Raw genomic sequence first — 20,037 nt, 5'->3', positions numbered from 1 at the left:
GACAGCAGCAGAGATGGCTATGAACTACTGCAGACAGTGCCACTGCTTCTAATCCAGACTATATAAAGGTTACTTCTTTTCCCCGCATTTGGGTTGCCTACCTGGCAATAACACAAGTCACTGCCCTCCCTCTTCATTAGCACATAAATCTGTTGTTTGGAGAAACCTCTTTATGGGGTGCCCAAGAGAGTACTAATGTCATGTACTTAGCTTAAGGCATTTCTTCAAGACCGTAAAACAGATCAATCCATGATGAACAGCAAACTGTCATTTGGACTTTAGCTGTAAAAGCTCTGACCTGCAAGCAAAAACCAATTTATTGTTTATTTTCTTGTACCTTCTTTCAGGACTTCTATTACCAAATATAGCGCTTAAGAGACACGGTTCTTCCATATGCTCCAGATGGCCTCTCCCACCTTTATTCACAGGGTAGTGGGCCCCGTTGGCCTGAAGACCAACAGGATCCTGGGGTGCATTAAAAGGACTGTGGCCACTAGGTCAAGGGAGGTGATCCTCCCCCATCTACTCTGCCCTGGTCAGGCCTCACCTGGAGTACTGCATCCAGATCTGGACTCCCCGGTACAAAAAAAGACAGGGATCTGTGTGCTGTAACTGAATGTTTTAATAGGGATGCATACAGTTAATATACTGTAACAGTTAATGATTTTCAAGGAAATCTTATTACTTTAGTGAATAAATTAGCAGCTGAACAAAAACCAAAAACCGAATAAAGACAGTGTAAGTCTCCTGGGGAACCCTTCCATTGCTCCAGTTAGCATTCTCACTGTTAAACAATCAGAAAATTTATTATATATTATAGTATTGCTATGACTCTCTTTTTTCTCCAGATGTTTCCACTGAAAGACCAGCAATATTCAGAGATTAATTCCTTTAACAAATTACAATCCATTATCACGCAGGCAGCTCTTTGGTAAAGGTGTGGCAACAGATTCTTTGCTTTCTGTCAGTGCTCTTGGCTGATGAACAAAAACACTGAACTTGACGCCTTGGTTAGCAGCTGCCCTCACAAAACCACTATTTGCAGTCATGGTGATGGCTTTTAAAGTGTCTCCTGTCCCAAAAATTGTTAGAGAACGGCTGTTGATTTTTGAACTCGCCACTAGTCGTAAGGCACGATCAGATGGCTGATCTGCAACCACATTAATTCTTTTAACAAGCAATGCAGCTCTCTCTTTCTCCCCAGGCCCTCCCAGCGTTTCCAAGATTGACTGAAAATCTCTGACAGCAGATTCACATGCAAAGAGCTCCTTCCCCTCCATGAACTCCTCCAGCTGAGGCAGGACTCTGTCCCTCCTTTCTTGAGCCGCTTGCTCTGTTAGCACTTTTTCTCTGAAGATGAAGTAGCAGCCACCATAACTCAGAGCAGAGACGTAGGTTATTAATGTAGTGATGTCTAAGTTCACTCTATTGCACACATTTACTTTGATCTGTGTAGGAAAAGCAATACTGGTCACTAAATTCTCCCGATCTACCCTGGTGACCTGCAGTTCAAGGTCTTCTTCATCTGATTCACTGGCACTTAGGTGCTGGTTTTCCACAGATGGTTCTACTAGAGAGTTCACTGCAACGACATCTCCTCGCACAGATATCCCCATCTCCTTAAGTCTCTCTGCCATAGGACTGGACACGCTGTTGTAGAAGGCAAATATTATGTGGGGATTGCTGTACTCCACTGGCTGTTGACAGCTTGCCTGCAGGAAGTCTTCAGCCTGCTCAATGATACTTTTGTCACCATACTGGCCCCTTCCCAGCCAGATATTATGCAGGGCTTCAGCCTTCCGACCAATGGCCTTCACCCACGTGTGACCTCCATTTGCTACAACATCTACCACCAGTGTCTGTCTGTTTCCAAACCTGTCTTCATAAGAAAAGACTTGGAGGACACTGACAACATCCTCCAGGTTCTCTGCTGACTGGATAATGGCTTGGAGGTGGGTGAGGTTTGTACTCTGCAGATGGGATTCTTTAATGACCACCTTCCCTGACTCCACTTTGTGTAAGAAGTTTAACTCAGCCTTCAGTTTGCCACATAGTTTTGCCCCACCTTCTATTCTCCTTTTCTGGAACTTGGAAAGGGCTTCTGCTCTCTTGATCAGTTCTTCGGCAACGGCAATTCTTTCACAAAGCAGTGACTGCGCAGACATGTTGGAAACATTATTCCTATTAGATGAAAGAAAAGGAGAAGACTGTTAGGACACAGCTAAGAATAAGGACAGTCAAAAGGTCACTGCAACAGTACACACTGGAACTCTGTAGTAGAATTGGTGGAACAGCTACCTGTACAGTAAAGCACAAGCATAAGAAACCTCCACACGAGCCCCACCAAAGCCTTCACCTTTGATGACAGCCTAAAGCCTAAGATTTCAGTTCTCAGCAAGGAAGAACAGCAGCCCTCCACAGGTCTCCACAGACACCTTGCAAGGTTGTGCATCTTTTCACTCACATCCGAGTCCCTCGCAGAGCCAGTCATTTAAAGAGATCTCAGCTCCCAAAGTTCATTTCCAGATGTTGCCATTCAGAGCAAAATTAGAAATCCCCTTAACTCCATATGCAAATGTTTCCCCTCCCTCAGACCACACTATCGTTATAATATTAGTCATCTACCACGCTTACAGATATACATAAATGACTGCCTGCTTCCCAGCAGTTATTTAATACAGTGTAGAAAACGCCCATTATATCTTACAATTCCGAATAGCATACCTCTGTCCTCTCCAAATTACACTATATAATCCCCCAAATAAGCTACTAATACCCCTGTGGGTAAATTTCAACATTACACAGCACTGTGACAAATTTAATTTATAATTCCAGGGCCAGGAAGATCTGGAAATCTCTATGTTCTCTAGCTTCACCACAAAAATCACAGAATCATAGGGGTTGGAAGGGACCTCTGGGATCATCAAATCCAATCCCGCTGTTAAAGCAGGTTCACCAGATTTATGGTGCAGCATCAAACACGTTCCTCTGCATCTACACTACGTATTATGTCTCCCTGAACATAACAATAGGAACTGCTTAACTGAATGATTTGAAAAATGTACAATTAAGTATCACATCACAAACAGAATTTTTAAAGACACTCAGTAAGCTGCCACTATGGAGAGTGAAATTTATCCATTTTCACTCCCAACTACGAGTATAAACAGATGTTCCTGTGATTTTTATCTGAACTGCACTTGTAAGAAAACTAGGATCAAAAGGCAACACAAATATAGTTTCAGTCAAAAAATCAAAAATGTGAAAAGCGATACAGCCTCAGAGCTACAAAAGACTCTGTCATTACTACTCTGGAACCTGACTTCATTACGCACAATTCAAACACAGTTTGAATCCTACTTGCTCAGTAAATTAATATTACCAAAACCTTTCCTTTCTTGTCAACCGTTGTCTAAAATCTTCCACCACACCTTATTCACTCACTTCCGGGTGAAAAGACGCCAACAAACTTTATCCTTCCTCTCAAAATCCCCACCAGGCAGGTTCAAGCACTAATCCCTCCACTGCCCAAAGTGAATCCTCCTCCTGTCAGTGCCAGGACAGCAGAACTCTGATTCACTTTTGGCTCTGTGCCACACAAATATAGCTCCTGCCTTCTGCAATTTTTTGCCTTGACCATCGCTTGCCCTCCACAGCCATTCCGTGCAGCCAGAGCTTGCGGGGGCCACAAGGCACTTCTTTTCCTTTGGCACCTTCCTGAGGTAGCGCTCAGGTATCACTACAGAGTATTTCACCCCCTAGCATTCCAAAATTGCACCTTCAAGGATCCTTAGAACAAGAAACTCACACTTCCACAGCAATGCTTCAGTGCCTCTGTGAAGGTACATCCACCTCCCACCACCTCCAGCCCCTCCTTGCCCTTTCATAGCCACGCGTGGATCTGCAGGGTGTTTGCAAGCTGCTGCTCACCCAATTACTAAGGAGGAGGAAAACTTTTAAGACCTTCAGACAGCCACGACGCTGAGTGGAGGTCTGCCCCACGTGCACAGCCTTCTCCGAGCTCAGCTTCCATGAACCACCCGCGAGGGCGGCGCGGCGCTGGTCAGGCGGTGCCACATCACGTCCCACCGCGGCGGACGCTCGGTACTTCATCATATACTTCCACAGGAAGCCAAGGATTATTCTCAAAACCTTGCAGTTACTACCTCGGGACCGCTCCCCACAGCAGCTCCAACTTTTACAAGAGCAGTAAGACTTCAGGATGAAGCCCAGTTCAAGCTCATACAGGAAAATAAGCCCACCAACCCAGCCCAGCTTTTCAGGGACACAACCGGGGGACCCCAGCGCTAACCACAAAACGCCCGCAGAGGCAGCCCTTCCGTAAACGAGGACAAATCCCCCCTCAGCCCAGCCGCTCCCGCAGCCCCCAGGCCGCCCCGCCCCGCACGCCCCTCCAGGCCACTCGCACGCAGCCCCGAGCCCAGCTCCTCTCCCCTCCGCCGCCATCACGTGAGCGCGGCGCCATTTTGAGCGCGGGCAAGGCGCGCTGAGCGCCAGCTCCCGGCCCCTCCATGTTTACCCGGACGCCGGGCAGCCCCGGCCGTGCCCCCGCCTCGCCCTCAGCGATCACGGCCCGGATGCCCTCGGGACGCCGCCCTTGCTCCCCCGCGCCCACGGCCAACGTGAAGACACTCCCAACCCCATCCCCACTCACCGCCCCGGGCTCTCGCCCCGCCGGCAGCGGTTTCCCCCGGGCGGTGCCGCGGCCGACTCGACCCAACGCGCCTCCCCCGGGCCGCCGGGCGGGGACATCAGCGGCGCCCGCCTGCCATGCGACGGCCTGCTGCTGTGCTCTAGGAGGCAGGGAGGGGGGTCCTCCAAAAGCATGTATTTTATCTTTTAAAAAAGGCTTTTTTTTTCTTTTTAAGATCCAGGCGTACTACGTTATAGCACACGAAGATCTCAGCCTCTGCAGCGCAGCTTTGTGCTTGCCATCAGCCTTCTGCTCTCCTTATGGAAGGCCAGAGCATAGTCAGCTCTGAGCTCTAATCAACAATCCAATAAGCAATCACGTATGTAGTAGTGAAGCTTCAGCATCACTAGCATTTGGTGTCCAATAGGAGCAATGGCCCTCTGTGCTCAAGCACTTGGTGCCTTTATTTGTGCCAAGATGCTGCCTGCCTCAGCAGCAGCCCAACTACTCAGTAAATCTCGCAGTGGCCTCTGGCCTCTTTCTATGCTGCAGCATGATCAGCATGAAAGATACTCGCCTTCTCCCCAGCTGCTGCTGCTGAAATTCATTGTGGGTTCACAGAATGGACAGGGGTGGAAGGGACCTTAAGGATCACAAATCTGCAACCCCTTGCCACAAGCAGGGCCTCCAACCTCCCCATTTAATACCAGCCCAGGCTCCCCAGGGCCCCATCCAACCTGGCCTTGAACACCTCCAGGGATGGCTGGGGCATCCACAGCCTCACTGGGCAGCTGCTCCACCACCTCACCACTGTCTGTAAAGAACACAGGTTCACATAGCAAGCAATAGTAAGCTGAAAGCATGCTGTAAGGGCTTACCACACCTGTAACTTCCACCACTTCTGCTTCATCTAACAGCCTCACTAAACTGGTGATGGCATACAGTGGTACCGTGCTGCTCTTAGCTCTTGATCCCACCAGTGAAGTAAAGCCCAAGAATTCTGTGTTCACAACAGTGTTGTGCTGTCTGATTTCCTCAGAGCTGACCATCTTCCAAGACAAATCTAAATTAAAGCATGTTGTCTGCATTAAGTGATCAGTGTCTCTTCTTCAGATGACTGATCAGAAACAAGATGAATCTGTCATACATCACAGTCATTTTAAATCTTGAGCTTGTATTTTGCCATTTCTTATGAATGAATTTTGTCCACTCTGTACCCTTTGACATCTCTTTATGCATTAAATTAGGTTTTACAGAATATAAACCACGCTAATATAATGCAATTTACAAAAATAAATACAACTGCTATATAATTTGTTGCTCTGTTGCACTCACTGATAACATCAGTTGATGTTATTTCCTGAGCAATACATATCCAAATTAAAATTACTATTTCTTAAATTCCAGGAATTTAGAATGGAAAAAGATGTAAATTAATTTCCTGCATTTTAAAGGGCCTCTTCAAAGACCAGATAAAATTCAGTGTACTATTCTAAAACAGCAGTAATCTGAGTATGACAATGATCTTACTCAGTGTCAAGGATTAAGCAATTAAAACAGCAGAAAAACCCCATGCTCCAAGTCACACCATCTTCCTCATTAGAACAGTGTAATACTGACATCTATACACCTACCACTAAAAGAAACAAACAAATAGCATAAATAAAACCTGAATTCAAAATATTATGCCTGTTCTTTCAACTTATCCCAAATCCAATGAATTCTGATTCCCTGATGGGAATATGGCTGTTAAAGAACTTCAAGAGTTCAGTTTGAGCCATCGTTCTCCACTACAAACAGTGGCTTATCAGAATGACCACTAGTAAACTGTTAAAACCACACTGCCCATTTCACATGAAGCAAGGAGAAATGATTGCCACAGAAGTGACTCAGGCCCCAGGATCATGCCTCAGAATAAAACTAAGGAAAACACTCTCACAGAAAACTCATCATTTTGAAGTTGTTTGCCATAAAAAGAGGCTATGTACTAACACGTGGGGTATGGCAGCCTAGTGATAATGCTCTCCTCTTTTTCTGCGAGTACTTCTATTTGTTCTCAAGAGAAAATAGTGCCATAATTAGATAGTAATCAAAGCATATATTGTCCTAATGGAACAGGGGGAAGTGGGCAAAAGATATACATAACATCCATACCAATTACCAGAAAGTATTTTCTTTACTCAGCATGCAATACTTCCCATAACAATGCACATTTGGTGTTAAAGTTACTAATATTTGGAAGAGCTGGTTATGAAGTTTATCCTGACTAAAACATTCAGCTAAAAATTAGCAGCTTGTGACTATCCTGACTCCCCACCTCTGAGCAAGGGTTATATGGGATACACTGCTCCTCCAGGCTCCACAAAAGCCACCTCTCCGTACTGGCACACGTTCAACGATTCTTTCTCAGAACTCTGAGTTAAGAAGCTACTTGGCTCCATCCCTCTCACAGTCACTTGGTCATATTAAAATAGGTACTATTATAAATGATTGTTTGCAGTCCATCCTGCTCAAGGCTGGACAGCTGGCCTTGCTAACACCAGAATGACTTTTTTTTTTTCCCTTTCCTAAAACAGTATATAGGACCTGTCTTTGTAATCACTTGAACAAAGCCTTTCTCTGACCTGCCTTAAACTGTACTTGCTTTATTCGAAGTCCCCATGTTCTCTGACACAGAAGTTACTACATCATTAAACCACAAGAAAAACAGAAATCATGGGCTTTCATGTTTCTTCATCACCTATAAAATGAACTATTTTCTACACAGAGGAAAGCAGTTCACACACACACACACACACACACACACACACAAATCCCCACCCACCCAAAAAATATTAACACGTTTTACATTTGCCCCACTATTACCATCTTGAGAGTGAAGTGCTTTGGTTTCAATTACCTTTAATAGGCTGCTCTTCACTAATCAACTCTTAGTAGAGGATGCAACTAACCTATTGTTGTTCATGCTAATCATTTCTGAAGTACCTACCTGCTTTTTTTTTTGCATACAAAACTCCTTTAAGTATTTATATAACATTAAAGGTAGACTGGATGCATGCAGATATTAAAGTAGAATCCCACTTTTCAGAATGATGATTCTGGAAGTGCAAATTAAAATCAGGTAATATAAAGTCTATGGTTTCTCATCCTAGTTGCTTAGTTGTTTCTAAGAAGAATCAGAATACGAATTGGTTTTCAGAGTAAAAAAAATACTCAAAAAGTAATCTGGAGAAGTCTTTAAGAACCATCTGAACATAACTTTTATTTGTGACATTATGAAATAAAACTTCATTTATGGCATGCTTAAGAAATTCTCATTTGCCTAATGATAACACAAAACATTAGATGACAGACACAGAGCAGATCAGTTAGTTTATATGTCCGTTTCTTTGGACTTCTTATTTTCTTCATTGGTTATGGCTAGGTAACTTTTAACCTGTCTGGCTGCTCCCATACAGCTGTATTAATGTACAAGCAGTCTGATCCAACTACCCAGTTTCCATTTCATTATCAGTAACTTTTCAATGGCTCCAGACCAGATTTCTGCTTTAAAAATGCTTTAAAAAAAAAAAGTCTATTTAGCATCTTTCTTTTGTGCAGCTTGTTTCTACATAACTTTACAGGCACTACACACGTAAAAAAGAACCACAACAAACTAACAGTACAAACACCCACACGCAGTATGTTCAAGTATCTAGTTCTGCACGTTTAAAAGTAGCAATGCATAAATCAAGTGTTCTTTTCATTGCTGTTCCGTTACAGTTATCTTGCAAGTTGAAAAATACTTCAGCACAGTGAATAAAGTGATTACATTACATGTTCTCATTTTGCTTTCTACATCCTATTGATTTTTAAAAGTACTGGTAAATGGGTTTAGGTTTTGGTCTATAGCAATTGCTTCCGTTACACCTAATAGCATTTCAGGATTGAGGAATGTCAATTTCTAGGATCACAAAGGTCAACTGACTAACAGAAAACAAACTCTTAAGACACAAAGACTAAGACAATTCCAGACACTCAGAAGCAGAGCTGTTCAAGTAAATCACAGTTCACCCCCCAGATGGAAGACTGTTCTACATCTCTATGGAAGTGTGTTTCGCACCAGAGCAACCCGTTTTTGGAAGTTACTTCATAATTACACAGAGTTCCAAAGTGAAAAAATTCTCTTGAAAGCACAGAGGTCAGAAGTTCTTTAAAAGAAGGTCTAACAATCAGTTCACGATGGCTAACGTGGAAAGACTGTTCCTCAGCAATGAAGATACCCAAACCTCAGCTTTGTACAGACAAGCTGTGAATAAAAAGACACACACGCTTTCCCGCAAAACAGAGGCCTTCCAACTTTATTGTTTTGCCTTTGTCTGTGTTCATTACAACTTTACATTTTCTAACAGTGTTTTGTGTACAAACTTTCCACGTATCAAGGGAAAGAATTATCTGTATTAAGATTCAATTTATTACAATATTAGGACTGCTGCGTTTGCACCCATGGTATTTAAAAAATCTGTCAGACAAACCATGTAGAAATAAGTATGCAAAAACTGCAAAGAAAAACATTTAAGGAGCCAAAATTAAAAAGACCTTAGTGTGAAGTCACACAGTCTTACTTGGTTTCTACTAGGCTATTGCAGCCAAGTAGTCCTTAACCTCAGTCGGAGTTAGCCTCCTAAAACCAGCTTCATTACATATGCCAACTTCAATGTTGTCTTCTGTCATTTGCCCTTCAAAGCTCTCCTATTAAAGAAAATATACTTCAGTGAATCACTTCAATGATGTTGCAACAGTAAGATATGTATTCTTTAAATGTTTTCCTAACCTTTAATGTTAAGATAGCTGTATGAATGGCATCTTCAAGCTCCAAATCTTCATTGTATCTATAAAAAAAAAAAAAATCACATCTCAGTACAATCAGTACAATCACAGTACAATCTTTCTGAATCCTACTAAGTCTAGAACCTCTAAAACCCCAAACACTATTAAAACCTCCAACTATTTTTAAGAACTGCTATATTAATATTCAGAAGTTATTAAAAAAATCCCTACTGCTGCTGATACTGTGGAGAACAACGTTTTTGCAAATATATTAAACACACTGCTTATTGCACTGGATTAATTAACCACACACACAGAAGTTAGCGCTGAGTAAAGCCGGTATCACATACATGTTAAACAAAGCAATTGGAAACATCATCAGTATTTTAAATCTTTGTACCAATCACTCAAGAGTATACTTTTTTTTCCTGACTCTTTTGCCTGAAACCTGGAAAAAGAGACAGTATTCTTTTAGACATCATTAAAATACATTTACCTTTTCTCAAGGAATGTTTTCCCATTGACATAGTTTTTTCCCATGGCTGTTGCTTTCCAAGCAAAATAAGCTCCCTGTAAAAACAACAATCTATTGTTTTTCCTAATTCAGTCAAACATTACACATTCAATTATTTGAATATGATTTGAAACAGGTACAGAAGCCATTATGAAAATTCTGAATGTTATAACAATATGTGAGGTTGTTTTGGGCTACATTCCAACTAATTGGATGTGAAAACATTTGCTATGGAAATGTACAACACCTTTTTATTGGGCCTTGCTGATAAATTGGGCCACCCACTACTTTGAAAAATGGATTTAGTGAGTTGTTAGCATAGTTCTGGTTTGGGATTCCTTGAGCAGAAATTCTATGTTTGCCCTTGAGAATGAGCACTCAGTTCTTCCACGAGGCTCATCTGACATATAAATACCATGTATACTTATAGGTATGTTCGTGTGTGTTTATGCATATGCACAAATAAATACATGTGTACCTATACATTTTCAAAGACTTGCTACAAAACAGCCAACCTGATTTATCTTAGCTACTGCCAAGGTACTTGGCTTTTGGGCCTGTTCTTTCCCACAGGATAAAGACAATCACACCCAATCTGTACCTCAATCAAGATGCCTCACACGAGGCAACTGTGTTCTGCTGTTTCATTTGACCACTGGGTAGTGACTCATATTTCTGAAGCTTATCGAATATCATGAGAGTAACAGATCTTTTAATTTGGTGAAAAGTCTTATAACTCACACAGGCATCAACAGGTAAATTTTAGTAAAAACCTTTTCTAACACAGCAAATAAACTCCTGCAAATTAACCACTGCCATTAAATATGAGAGCATTTGCACTGCATTTCACAATGGAACAGACTCTGGCCTAGTTTTGCTACAGCTTAGGGAATAACTATTTGAGCTGTGCAAGCAGTCAAATATTTTTTCCTGGAACCTGCTGCAGCACAGCACAGTGACTCCTGTTACTACCAAGCAGGTGGGAAGAGATGAAAAAGGGTGGTGATGTCCTTCAAGAACTGCTGCCATTCCTCGTGCATCCATAAATATGGAGGCACAGAATAAGCAAGCAGGTGCCACCCACTTCCCACATTTCCTTTGGCACAGCACTCCAGGCAGGCTCCCAGCATGGATCATTCTGACTTGTGAATTCTGGTTAAGGAATCTTTTCTTCTAGCTCCAGATCCTTCAAGCCACACAAAGTATTTCACGAGCACATATGAAATTTTAGATATTTTACAGAAACAGAAGAATTTACAAATATAAGATACTTACTGATGGATCTGACTGAAATAAATAGGGCCGCCCCTCATTCCAGCCACATATGAGCAGTGATACACCAAAGGGACGAACACCTCTGTACACAAAAACAACAAAACCACACAAACAAACAACTCAGAGCTGGCACGCAAAATTCATAAATTTATTTGATGAACACCAAAGCTGCACTACTTTGGATGCACTGAATTTCCCTAAAGGCCTCCTACCAGCACAGAGCTGTTATCATGAATGTTGACTAGTCAGTCAACCCATTCAGGATACAATGACTATCTCACCCACGCCAGGTAGCTGTCCTCCCACTCACCCACCTCCTGTGAACGTTTTCCAGTAAAAAAATCTCTGTGTTTTTGACATTAAAAATGAATCACCTGGTAGCTGTCATACTTTACCACTCTAACTGCCTCCAAACTTCAGAAAACCACATACCCAGACTGCGTATATTCCTGCATCACAGAAGCAATTCTTTGTACTAGTTGAGCTGTTGGAATGGGCTCATGGTAAACCAAGAAATATTGCTGGGCCAGCTTTCGTGCTCTGTGTACAAGTACTCTAAAAACAGAGACAAAATTATCCTATTAGAAATCCAACTATTTGTTACAATTTCAGCTGAAAATTCTTAAAAATTACTATTGGAAGGAATTACAATAGTTAATAGTTACAAAAGATTACACTGAGTTATATATATTATATTGAGTTACCAACCCAGCACACCCTGAAGTACTTCAAAAAACAGACACTAAGATCGAATTCATTGGTCTTCATCTCACACTCATTTTTGAGATGCAATATTATTTACCAAGGTAATTAATATATTATAAAAAACCTTATAGAGAAAGAAGATCTCATATACAGTGTAACCCAACATAGTATTACACTATACATATAGAAAAGTGTATCTAAATGATAACCAAGCAGAATTTTTTTCAATACCTGTAATCTGGACCCATACCACTATACACTAAACCTATGTGCTTGGTAATTGGCTCTACTTTATGGACACTCCTTTCATCATAAAGAATGGATTTCTGCTTCTTTTCCGTTGCCAACACCACTCCATTTGCAGCTAGAAAAAGAAAAAGTGCTGTATTAAACTACACTTATAGAAAGCAGTTGAAATACAGATTTGTAGGAATAAAGAAATTTGCTCCTCCATTCTTAAAAATCTCTTCAAGTTCACAATCACATTAAAGAGGCACTTTGATGAATTCACCCAGCATTTCCCCAGTATTTTAAAAATAATCACGCAGCTCTCATAATCACATCCTGAATATGAAGTATGTATTAATAATAGTCGAAATAACTATTTCTATACACGGAAACATATCTGGACTTATTTTCTTAAGTAACAATATTGCTTCAAATGAGAGGTGTTTGTTTCTACTGGTTGTGTTCCCAAAATTACACTAGCAACTTTCTTCTCAAATGGAGCTCCATGTTCCCCATCTTCTTTAAGACACTCAGCCTTTCACTGGTGGAGTTATGATCTGAACGAACCTTTAATCCCGACCGATGGAGCTCCTGCAGCCACTGCAGCCAAAGCATACTCAATCTGAACAAGTTTCCCAGAAGGACTGAAAATGAAAAGGCAGAAGTAAGCCTGACGTAATTTTGTTATGCTCAAATATGCATCAATCTGATGTTAACTTCCTTTTTAATCTCTTTACAGCTACTATCTGCATACCCTAACCATAATTTAGAAAAAAAAAAAAAAAAGAAGAATCTGAAGACTTTAAAAGAACTGGGCTGATATAGCCTAGAACTGCTATACCTGTCTGTAACATCAATGAAAACTAATGCTTCTTGGACAGGACTCAATCTGATTGCAGTGCAGTGCTCCAGATTTGTATCATTTAAACCAAGTTTCCCCGTCAGTGAGGGAATCTTCACAGAACATCATGAATTTCTACTAAAATAGCATTTATACATGTTTTGCAACAGATTTTGAAACAGTGAGGCTCGCTGTCGAAAGACAAGCGAAACATTGCTATTCTTTTTCACTGATAGGCCAAATGACACAAGGTGTAAATCTCTCATTTCACCCTCAAGTATTCCCGCATCTGGCTTCAACGACCATTAACAAATACAAGCAAATAAATAATTTCCTGTATGAGAATCAAAACACCAGAACATCAGCAAAATAAATTAAAAGCTAACACTCGCTCAAATCAATGATTCTCAGTGCGTGGGACAAGTGAATATGGAAAAGCACAAGTAATTGTTATTTCTTTCTTGTGAACACAAACCCAAACAGTTTCACAAGTATTAGTGCTTTGCAAGGTACAAAAAGCTTGTTAACTCCACCAGGAAAGCGCTAACGAACAATGCACTCCTTTTAACAACGCGGGCACCTTCAGCTGAACTCACACACTAAGAAGATTCCTCTCCCATTGCCTCACTCGCTAACTGCAGCATCACTTCAGTGACCTGCTTTGCAGTGACACAATTACAGAGCACTGCTCTGACATCAGGGAGACACTTCACCAAAACCAGCACTCTTGCTTTCAGTTTTTCTTTTTGCACCTTCATAACGTAATATAACGCAAAACAATGCAATATAATACAACCCATCCCTTCTGCCCAGGCCCAGCTGCGCTCGCTCGCAGCTCAGTACCGCAATGACTCTGCACACTCATCGTGCCCCCCCCCCCCCCCCGACGCCTCACGCACACCGTGCGCCGTCCCACCCTTCTCCCCCGAGCCCGTCCGCCGTAAACCAGGCGGACCCGCGGCCCCCCGCCCCCCACTCGGCACCTGAAGGTGGTGAGGGAGAAGCTGTACCCCCGCTCCGCCATTTTAGCGCCAGCCCCCGGCTATTCTCGCCAGCTCTCTCTGCGCAGGCGCGGTCCGCCCGATCGCCCCGCCCGCTTCCGGCGCGGGGGCACGGCGAGCGCTGATTGGCGACGAGGGAAGCGCGCCCGGGAGCGCCGCCGTGCGCCGCGCACGCGAGGGGCGCGATTGGCCGGGAGGCCCGCCGCGAGGCATGCCGGGACTCAGAGTCTTCGACCGCCCCGCCGCTCTGGCTCGCCGGTAGCCGCAAGGGATGCTGGGAGTCGTAGTCCAGGTCTCCGTCGTCATTACGCTGTGACGCGTTCGAGGCACTCGCTTTCCCAGAATACCGAGGGCGCCCGCGGGCGGCCGCTCTCCTCTTGCCGTTCCTGCCGGCATGGCGGTCGTGGTGTTGCACTCGGTGCCTCCGATCCGCGTTCTCCTCCAGCGCTGCTGGCAGCGGCTGGAGTTCGGCCGCTGGCCGGCGGCGTGCGGGGCGCAGAGCCCGCTGTGGGGTAGGCCGAGGCAGGCGGGGCGGCGCTGGGGCCGCGTTTGCCCTCGGGCTGTCGATGGAGGTTGGCGGTAACGAGTTCCGTTTCCCTTCAGGACTGTCGCCGGCCGTCCAGAGCCCCGCTTGTCTGCCGGAGCCCGCAGCGGGCGGTGAGGGGCCGGGCTTCCTCGGTGGCGTCCTGTGGATGGCGGCGCCGAAGAAGAGGCGCAGCATCGAGGTGAACCGCTGCAGGAGGAGGGACCCCAGCAAGCTCATAGCGGTCAAGGTGACGGCGATGCGCGGCTCACCGTAGGGAACTATGACGGTGGTCAGAGCCGCCTTGTTCTGAAAGGCAGATGAATTTCCCCGCTATTTCATTAATTACTTCCTACTGCTTCGTCATTGCTCCTAGTTTTTTGTTCGTTTTTGCTTTAGCTCAAATTACTGAATTTCTATTTTTGACTGCCTTTCTTTTTCAGAGGAACATCGATGTTTGCCCAGAGTGTGGAAACTTGAAGCTGAAGCATGTTCTCTGTGGTTATTGTTATGCAAAAGTCAAAGCAGAGACTCAGCAGATACGGAAGGAAATAGGTAAAAAGGAAGGAGGGCCGTTTAATGCTCCTACTGTAGAGACTGTAGTGCTTTATGATGGAGAAAAGCCCACTGAAAAAGATGAAGGCAAGCGGATCATTGAGAGAGCCAGGAAGCGTCCATCTTGGTTTATTCGAAATTAACAGTGAGACAGAGCATGTTTCTCAGGAAGGTTTTCCTAGAATGTTTTCTAAGAATGTTCAGTCAATGCTGATACTGAATAAGTGTGAACCTTTGGGGTGCCTGATGAAGTCACATTTCATGTCGTGTATTGCTTCTTTAGCATACAGTGGACAGTGCTTCTTGGTGATATATCTATCATAGCAGTCAGCAATTAAAGAGAAGTTGGAATCAGTCTTGTTGGACATCTACATACAGTACAGTGACTACTTTGTATGTTAATGTTGTATGCTGTAAATAATTTTTTATTACTATTAACAATGGAAAAACAATCACAGGTATAAAATAAAGATTCCTAAAGAAATCTGCTTTCCAGTTTTGGCTGCCGGTCTTAGAAAAAAAATGTTTAAAATTATTGCTGATTAGAAACAAATAATATTATTGAGGAAGGATATGGTTGTCTGATAATTTCCATTGCTCTTAATAGAATCTGCCTGGATATCTCCACAGTACTGCTGTTTGAAATCCTTGAAATCCTCAGTGATATTCCTGTTTGTGGGTGAAACAGAGGCTGCCAAGTGATTTTGCTCTTTTTCAGTACTAGACTGAAGGTTATTCTTTCAGTTGTCAGTGTGGAAAATAATGCCCTCTGAGTGTGCTGTGATCAGTGGAGAAACAAACTGAGATGCAGTGACTGGAACTCTGTAAGTATCAAAGCTCGTTATTTGCAGCCATTCCCATTCTGTAGTCTGGATGGTCAGTTTGTGCTTAGAAATCTGCAAAGAACAACATACCTTCCTGATTTGTGTCCTCTGCAGAGTGAGGGTGGCTTTTTGGTGCTAGCTAGCTGTGTTTTCAGGTTGGTTTTAGCCAACCTGAAGTACTCAGAGGTACCACAAGCATTAGAGATTTAAACTAGCTTCAGTTAGCTGCCTGAACCTATGCTGTCCTGGTTTGGAGAGCTGTGGTAGTTAAGAACTATTCAGTGGCTTTCTACTGTTTTACTTTTTTGTTTGTTTTGTTTTTAATTGTCTGCCTCTCTGTAGGGGCTTCCCCCAGATTGGGCAGTTGACCTAGTGCCTGATTTAATGGTTGGCAACACTAGCTGGAGCATGGGATTTGGAAGTAGTTGGTTTTTGAGGTCCCTTCCAACCCAAACTATGCTATGATTCTATGAAAATAAAGTAGAAGTTTTGATTTCTTCCCATTTAAATAGCTTTGATTTTTTTTTTCTATCAGTACTGATGAGAAATGAAGAAATTACAAATGTTCTTTTTAAAATATTCAACAAGTTAGAGAAGTAGAACCACTGGAAAAAAAAATAGGGGATGTTCTTACTTCTCTTTTGGAATAACAGAGTAGTTATTATTATAGAAAAAATTATTAAAACCCGGAATGTCAGCGTGGTGTTCATTTTCCAGAAAGTAGAAGTCTCACATGATTAGATGATAATAAAAGCATGCAGTAAAGAACATCAGAAGGACTTGTGTAACATTTCAGTTTGGGAATATGTTTTATAGAGCAAGTGAGTAGTGCTAAGTCTTTTTTGTCTTTTTTTTTTTTTTAAACTTCAGAGTTGTTAGGAAAATATCAGTGCTTGTTAACAGTTCAATCTATGTAGGTTGCCCCCAAAGTAATACCTCCTGTTTAATTCCATGGATATTACAGCAGATATAAAGATTGCAATAACTCTAGTTGATAGAGCAAATTATTAGCTACAAAGCACTCTCACCAGAGATGAACAGAAGAGTGCATGCCATGCTTGTAAAGTCTACACCAGTGGAGAAGACCCACTGTTTCCCAGCTGCTGTGATGGCATCCTTTTTTGAAAGGAAGTATATAATACATAAAGTGGGTTGAGGAATGCCCTGTTTGTAAAAAAGAATGTAACCAGTAGCTCAGTACAAGCTCAAATATAGAGTAGCAGCTTGTATGAAGGTGTGGAAATACACCTAAAGCCTTAGGTCGTTTCTGAGGTTCGTTCCTGACCTGGGCAGTAAAGCTGAAGGGAGCAATAGGGTTCATCAGTTTTACAGTTTGATATTTCAGTCTATGGGCCCGTCCCGGGGCCTCAGGCTGGGGAGGGCCCAGGGCACAAGGCATCCTAGGGCAGTGTGAGGGAACTGAGAAGGCTCAGGGAGTATCTGAGTGTTGACTAAAGCTGCCTACTGGGAGCGTGGAAGATGAAACCCGACTTTTCTTACACAGTGATGGGAGAATAAGAAGTAGCAGGCCCATATTGGAACGTGAACAACTTCCAGTCAGCAAAAGGAAAAAGTATCACCATGGGGGTGCTCAGACATGGAACTAGCACCCTTCAGGCTAGAGGACTCCATCCTCCCCAGGGTATCCAGACTTTACTGAGCTTCACTGAATCAAATCCACAGAACAATCAATCCTCTAAACATGCCATCTGCACCAGGGGCCTTCACAAAAGAAGTATGAGTCAAAGGGAGAAAAGCTATGAATTAGCCACAAGGGAACATCTGTTCCCTTAGTCTGCTGGACAGCTTAGTATTTGCTGCTGCCTCCTGCATCTGTACAAGGCATGAAAGCAAAACACTGGAAACGTTTAAGAAAAAGGGGCACATTGGGATCACTTGATACTGTGTTGGCATACGCAGGGCGAACTCACCAGAAACATGAATACAAGTGGCTTTAGTTCTTAGTGTAACAACAGTCTGTGCATTTTCTTGGCACATCATTTTTAATTTAGTTAAATAAACACCTGACTTTCCTCTTCACCTGATGGAGGATCTGAACGCTTTCACACTGCTTGAGGTACGTAGTACCCAACTGATGGGGACAGCCACAGACATACCTGTGTCCCTGCCCCTAAGCTTTTTTCTCAATACTCCAGAGATTGCAGAGATCAAATGTATCCAAATTTCTTATCTAGAGGCATGACTGATATCCAGCTACTCTTTGTGCACTGCCAGGGCACTGAAGGCTCCACCTTCAACCACTTCTGTAGCCAAGGAGAGTACAGGCTGAGGATAGCAATCCCTAATTGACCTTCTCAGCCTCAGGGTGGAAAACCCCACCACCAGATCCCAAGGACCACACAAGCCCTCCAGCAGACCCCCCCTGCTGTCCCAGTACAGCCACCCAGAGGACAGCGGGCCCTCTCCTCCCCCACCTGTCCTTTGGGGGTCAAGGCAGAAGAGATGACACTTTGTCATGCTCCAGGGGCAGGAGTGAGGGATGAAAAAGTACGGCCATGAAACTCAACAGTTTTAAATGACTGCATCTCCTTTGGCAGTGAACATTTTCATGGTGCTAGAGGTACGTAGGGGTAAAGTGATGGGAGAACCACATACGTGGCTGTGCCTCTTTTCCCCCTGAGGATGACCCCCCATAGGATCCAAGGGATCCTCTGGATATTAGGAAAAGGTTTCTGCCAGAATTCAACAAGTGTTTGGACAACAGTCTCCAGAATGTGATTTGAATTTTGATTGGTCCTATGTGGAGCCAGGTGTTGGACTCAGTGATCCTTACAGGTTCCTTCAAGTCAAGATATTCTACAGGCAGGGCATCCTGGCCTGCGTCAGAAATAATGTGGTCAGCACGACCAGATTGTCACCTTGTACATGGTACTGGTGAGGCTACATCTCAAGCATTATGTTCAGTTTTGGGCCTCTTGCTGTAAGAAGGATCCTGAGTTGCTTGAGTTGCTTGAGCATGTGCAGAAAAGAGCAGTGAAGCTGGTAAAGGAACAGGGAAACAAGTACTATGAGGAGGAAATGTAGGAAATGGAATTGGGAAGAGGAACATGAGAGAGACTCCTCACTCTCTTGATGTAGCTGAAAGGAGATTGCAGCAAGGAGACTGCTGGTCTGTTTTTTGAGGTTACAAGTAATAAGATGCTGAGGTTACAGTCTCAGACTGTGCAAGAGGAAGTTTAATTGGACTTTGGGAAGAATTTCTTCATTGGTACGGTTGTCAAGCATTGGGATGAGCTGCTCAGGGCAGTGGTAGAGTCCTCATCACTGGAGGTATTCAAGAGATGTGTGGATGAGGCACTAAGAGACATGGTTTGTAATAGAACTTGGCAGATCAGGTTGATGGTTGGGACTTGGTGATCTAGGACTTCCCCAACATATGTGTTTCTATGATTCTAAGTCCACTTTTCTACCTGTACCTTTGCAATGTTAATATGTTCAGGAGGTGTTCATATTTGTATTGGTGCCATATGATCAGACATCATTCTGTTCAATTATTTGGAATCAGTAGGAAATCTGTACAGCTCATACCATTTTCAACAGTCTTTTGAATATGTTTTTATGAGGGCTACCCAAAAGCAAGGCCTCCTGTTTTATTACATCAGCTCACGACACGAGAGGTGGTGGTACAGCAGTTGAGGGTGAATGTTCCCACCAACATTTCATTCCGTTTTGCTGTCAATGGCAGCAAAGGGGCAGTTTGACAGAATGGTGTCTGGTGTCAAGTGTGTACGAAGCAAAGGGGTGTAACTTTATGCCTCCAGGCAGAAAAAGTTGCACCCACTGACATTCATTGATGCTTGCTAAAGATGGAGACCAAACAGTGGATGTTAGCACAGTGAAATACGGATTACGTGGTCAACATTTTTTTAGCAACAGTGCTGTCTTAGCAGCTGTTAAACTGGGTCTTCTCCATTGGTGCAGATTTTTATGAGGGTGGCATGCAGTCTTCTGTCCACTGATGGGGAAAATGCATAACTGGTGGTGGGGACTATGTTGAAAAATGACATTTTGTAGCTGATAATTTGCTGTATGAAATAGTGTCTTTGTACCTGTTGTAGTTTCTGTGGAAATAAATAGGAGGCATTAC

At 43.3% G+C, this 20,037-nt stretch overlaps 3 protein-coding genes across 3 annotated transcripts; 1 reads left to right on the top strand and 2 right to left on the bottom strand.

Moving 5' to 3' along the window:
• Positions 1-604: 604 nt before the first annotated feature.
• On the bottom strand, positions 605-4,734 carry CUNH7orf25 (chromosome unknown C7orf25 homolog). Its single transcript, XM_042888624.1, has 2 exons — positions 4,676-4,734; positions 605-2,181 (listed from the first exon to the last, which is right to left on the bottom strand). Exon 2 carries the CDS (start codon positions 2,163-2,165, stop codon positions 900-902), a length of 1,266 nt encoding a protein of 421 aa, XP_042744558.1. The 5' UTR covers positions 2,166-2,181; positions 4,676-4,734; the 3' UTR covers positions 605-899.
• Positions 4,735-8,966: 4,232 nt separating this feature from the next.
• PSMA2 (proteasome 20S subunit alpha 2) lies at positions 8,967-14,109 on the bottom strand. The gene is made up of 8 exons (XM_042889191.1): positions 14,010-14,109; positions 12,753-12,829; positions 12,189-12,321; positions 11,685-11,807; positions 11,253-11,334; positions 9,960-10,033; positions 9,468-9,525; positions 8,967-9,385 (listed from the first exon to the last, which is right to left on the bottom strand). The coding sequence occupies exons 1-8, from the start codon at positions 14,048-14,050 to the stop codon at positions 9,269-9,271; spliced, it is 705 nt and encodes a 234-aa protein (XP_042745125.1). The 5' UTR covers positions 14,051-14,109; the 3' UTR covers positions 8,967-9,268.
• Positions 14,110-14,372: 263 nt separating this feature from the next.
• Positions 14,373-15,589, top strand: MRPL32 (mitochondrial ribosomal protein L32). Its single transcript, XM_042888800.1, has 3 exons — positions 14,373-14,539; positions 14,631-14,800; positions 14,994-15,589. The coding sequence occupies exons 1-3, from the start codon at positions 14,422-14,424 to the stop codon at positions 15,246-15,248; spliced, it is 543 nt and encodes a 180-aa protein (XP_042744734.1). The 5' UTR covers positions 14,373-14,421; the 3' UTR covers positions 15,249-15,589.
• Positions 15,590-20,037: the final 4,448 nt, after the last annotated feature.

The sequence above is a fragment of the Lagopus leucura genome, unplaced genomic scaffold (genome assembly GCF_019238085.1).
Source record: "Lagopus leucura isolate 7727_CA_CO unplaced genomic scaffold, USGS_WTPT01 Super-Scaffold_100157, whole genome shotgun sequence".
NCBI classification, from domain to species: Eukaryota; Metazoa; Chordata; class Aves; order Galliformes; family Phasianidae; genus Lagopus; species Lagopus leucura.
Note: the sequence above shows the minus strand (reverse complement) of the source record. Positions and strands in the feature narration are given on the sequence as shown.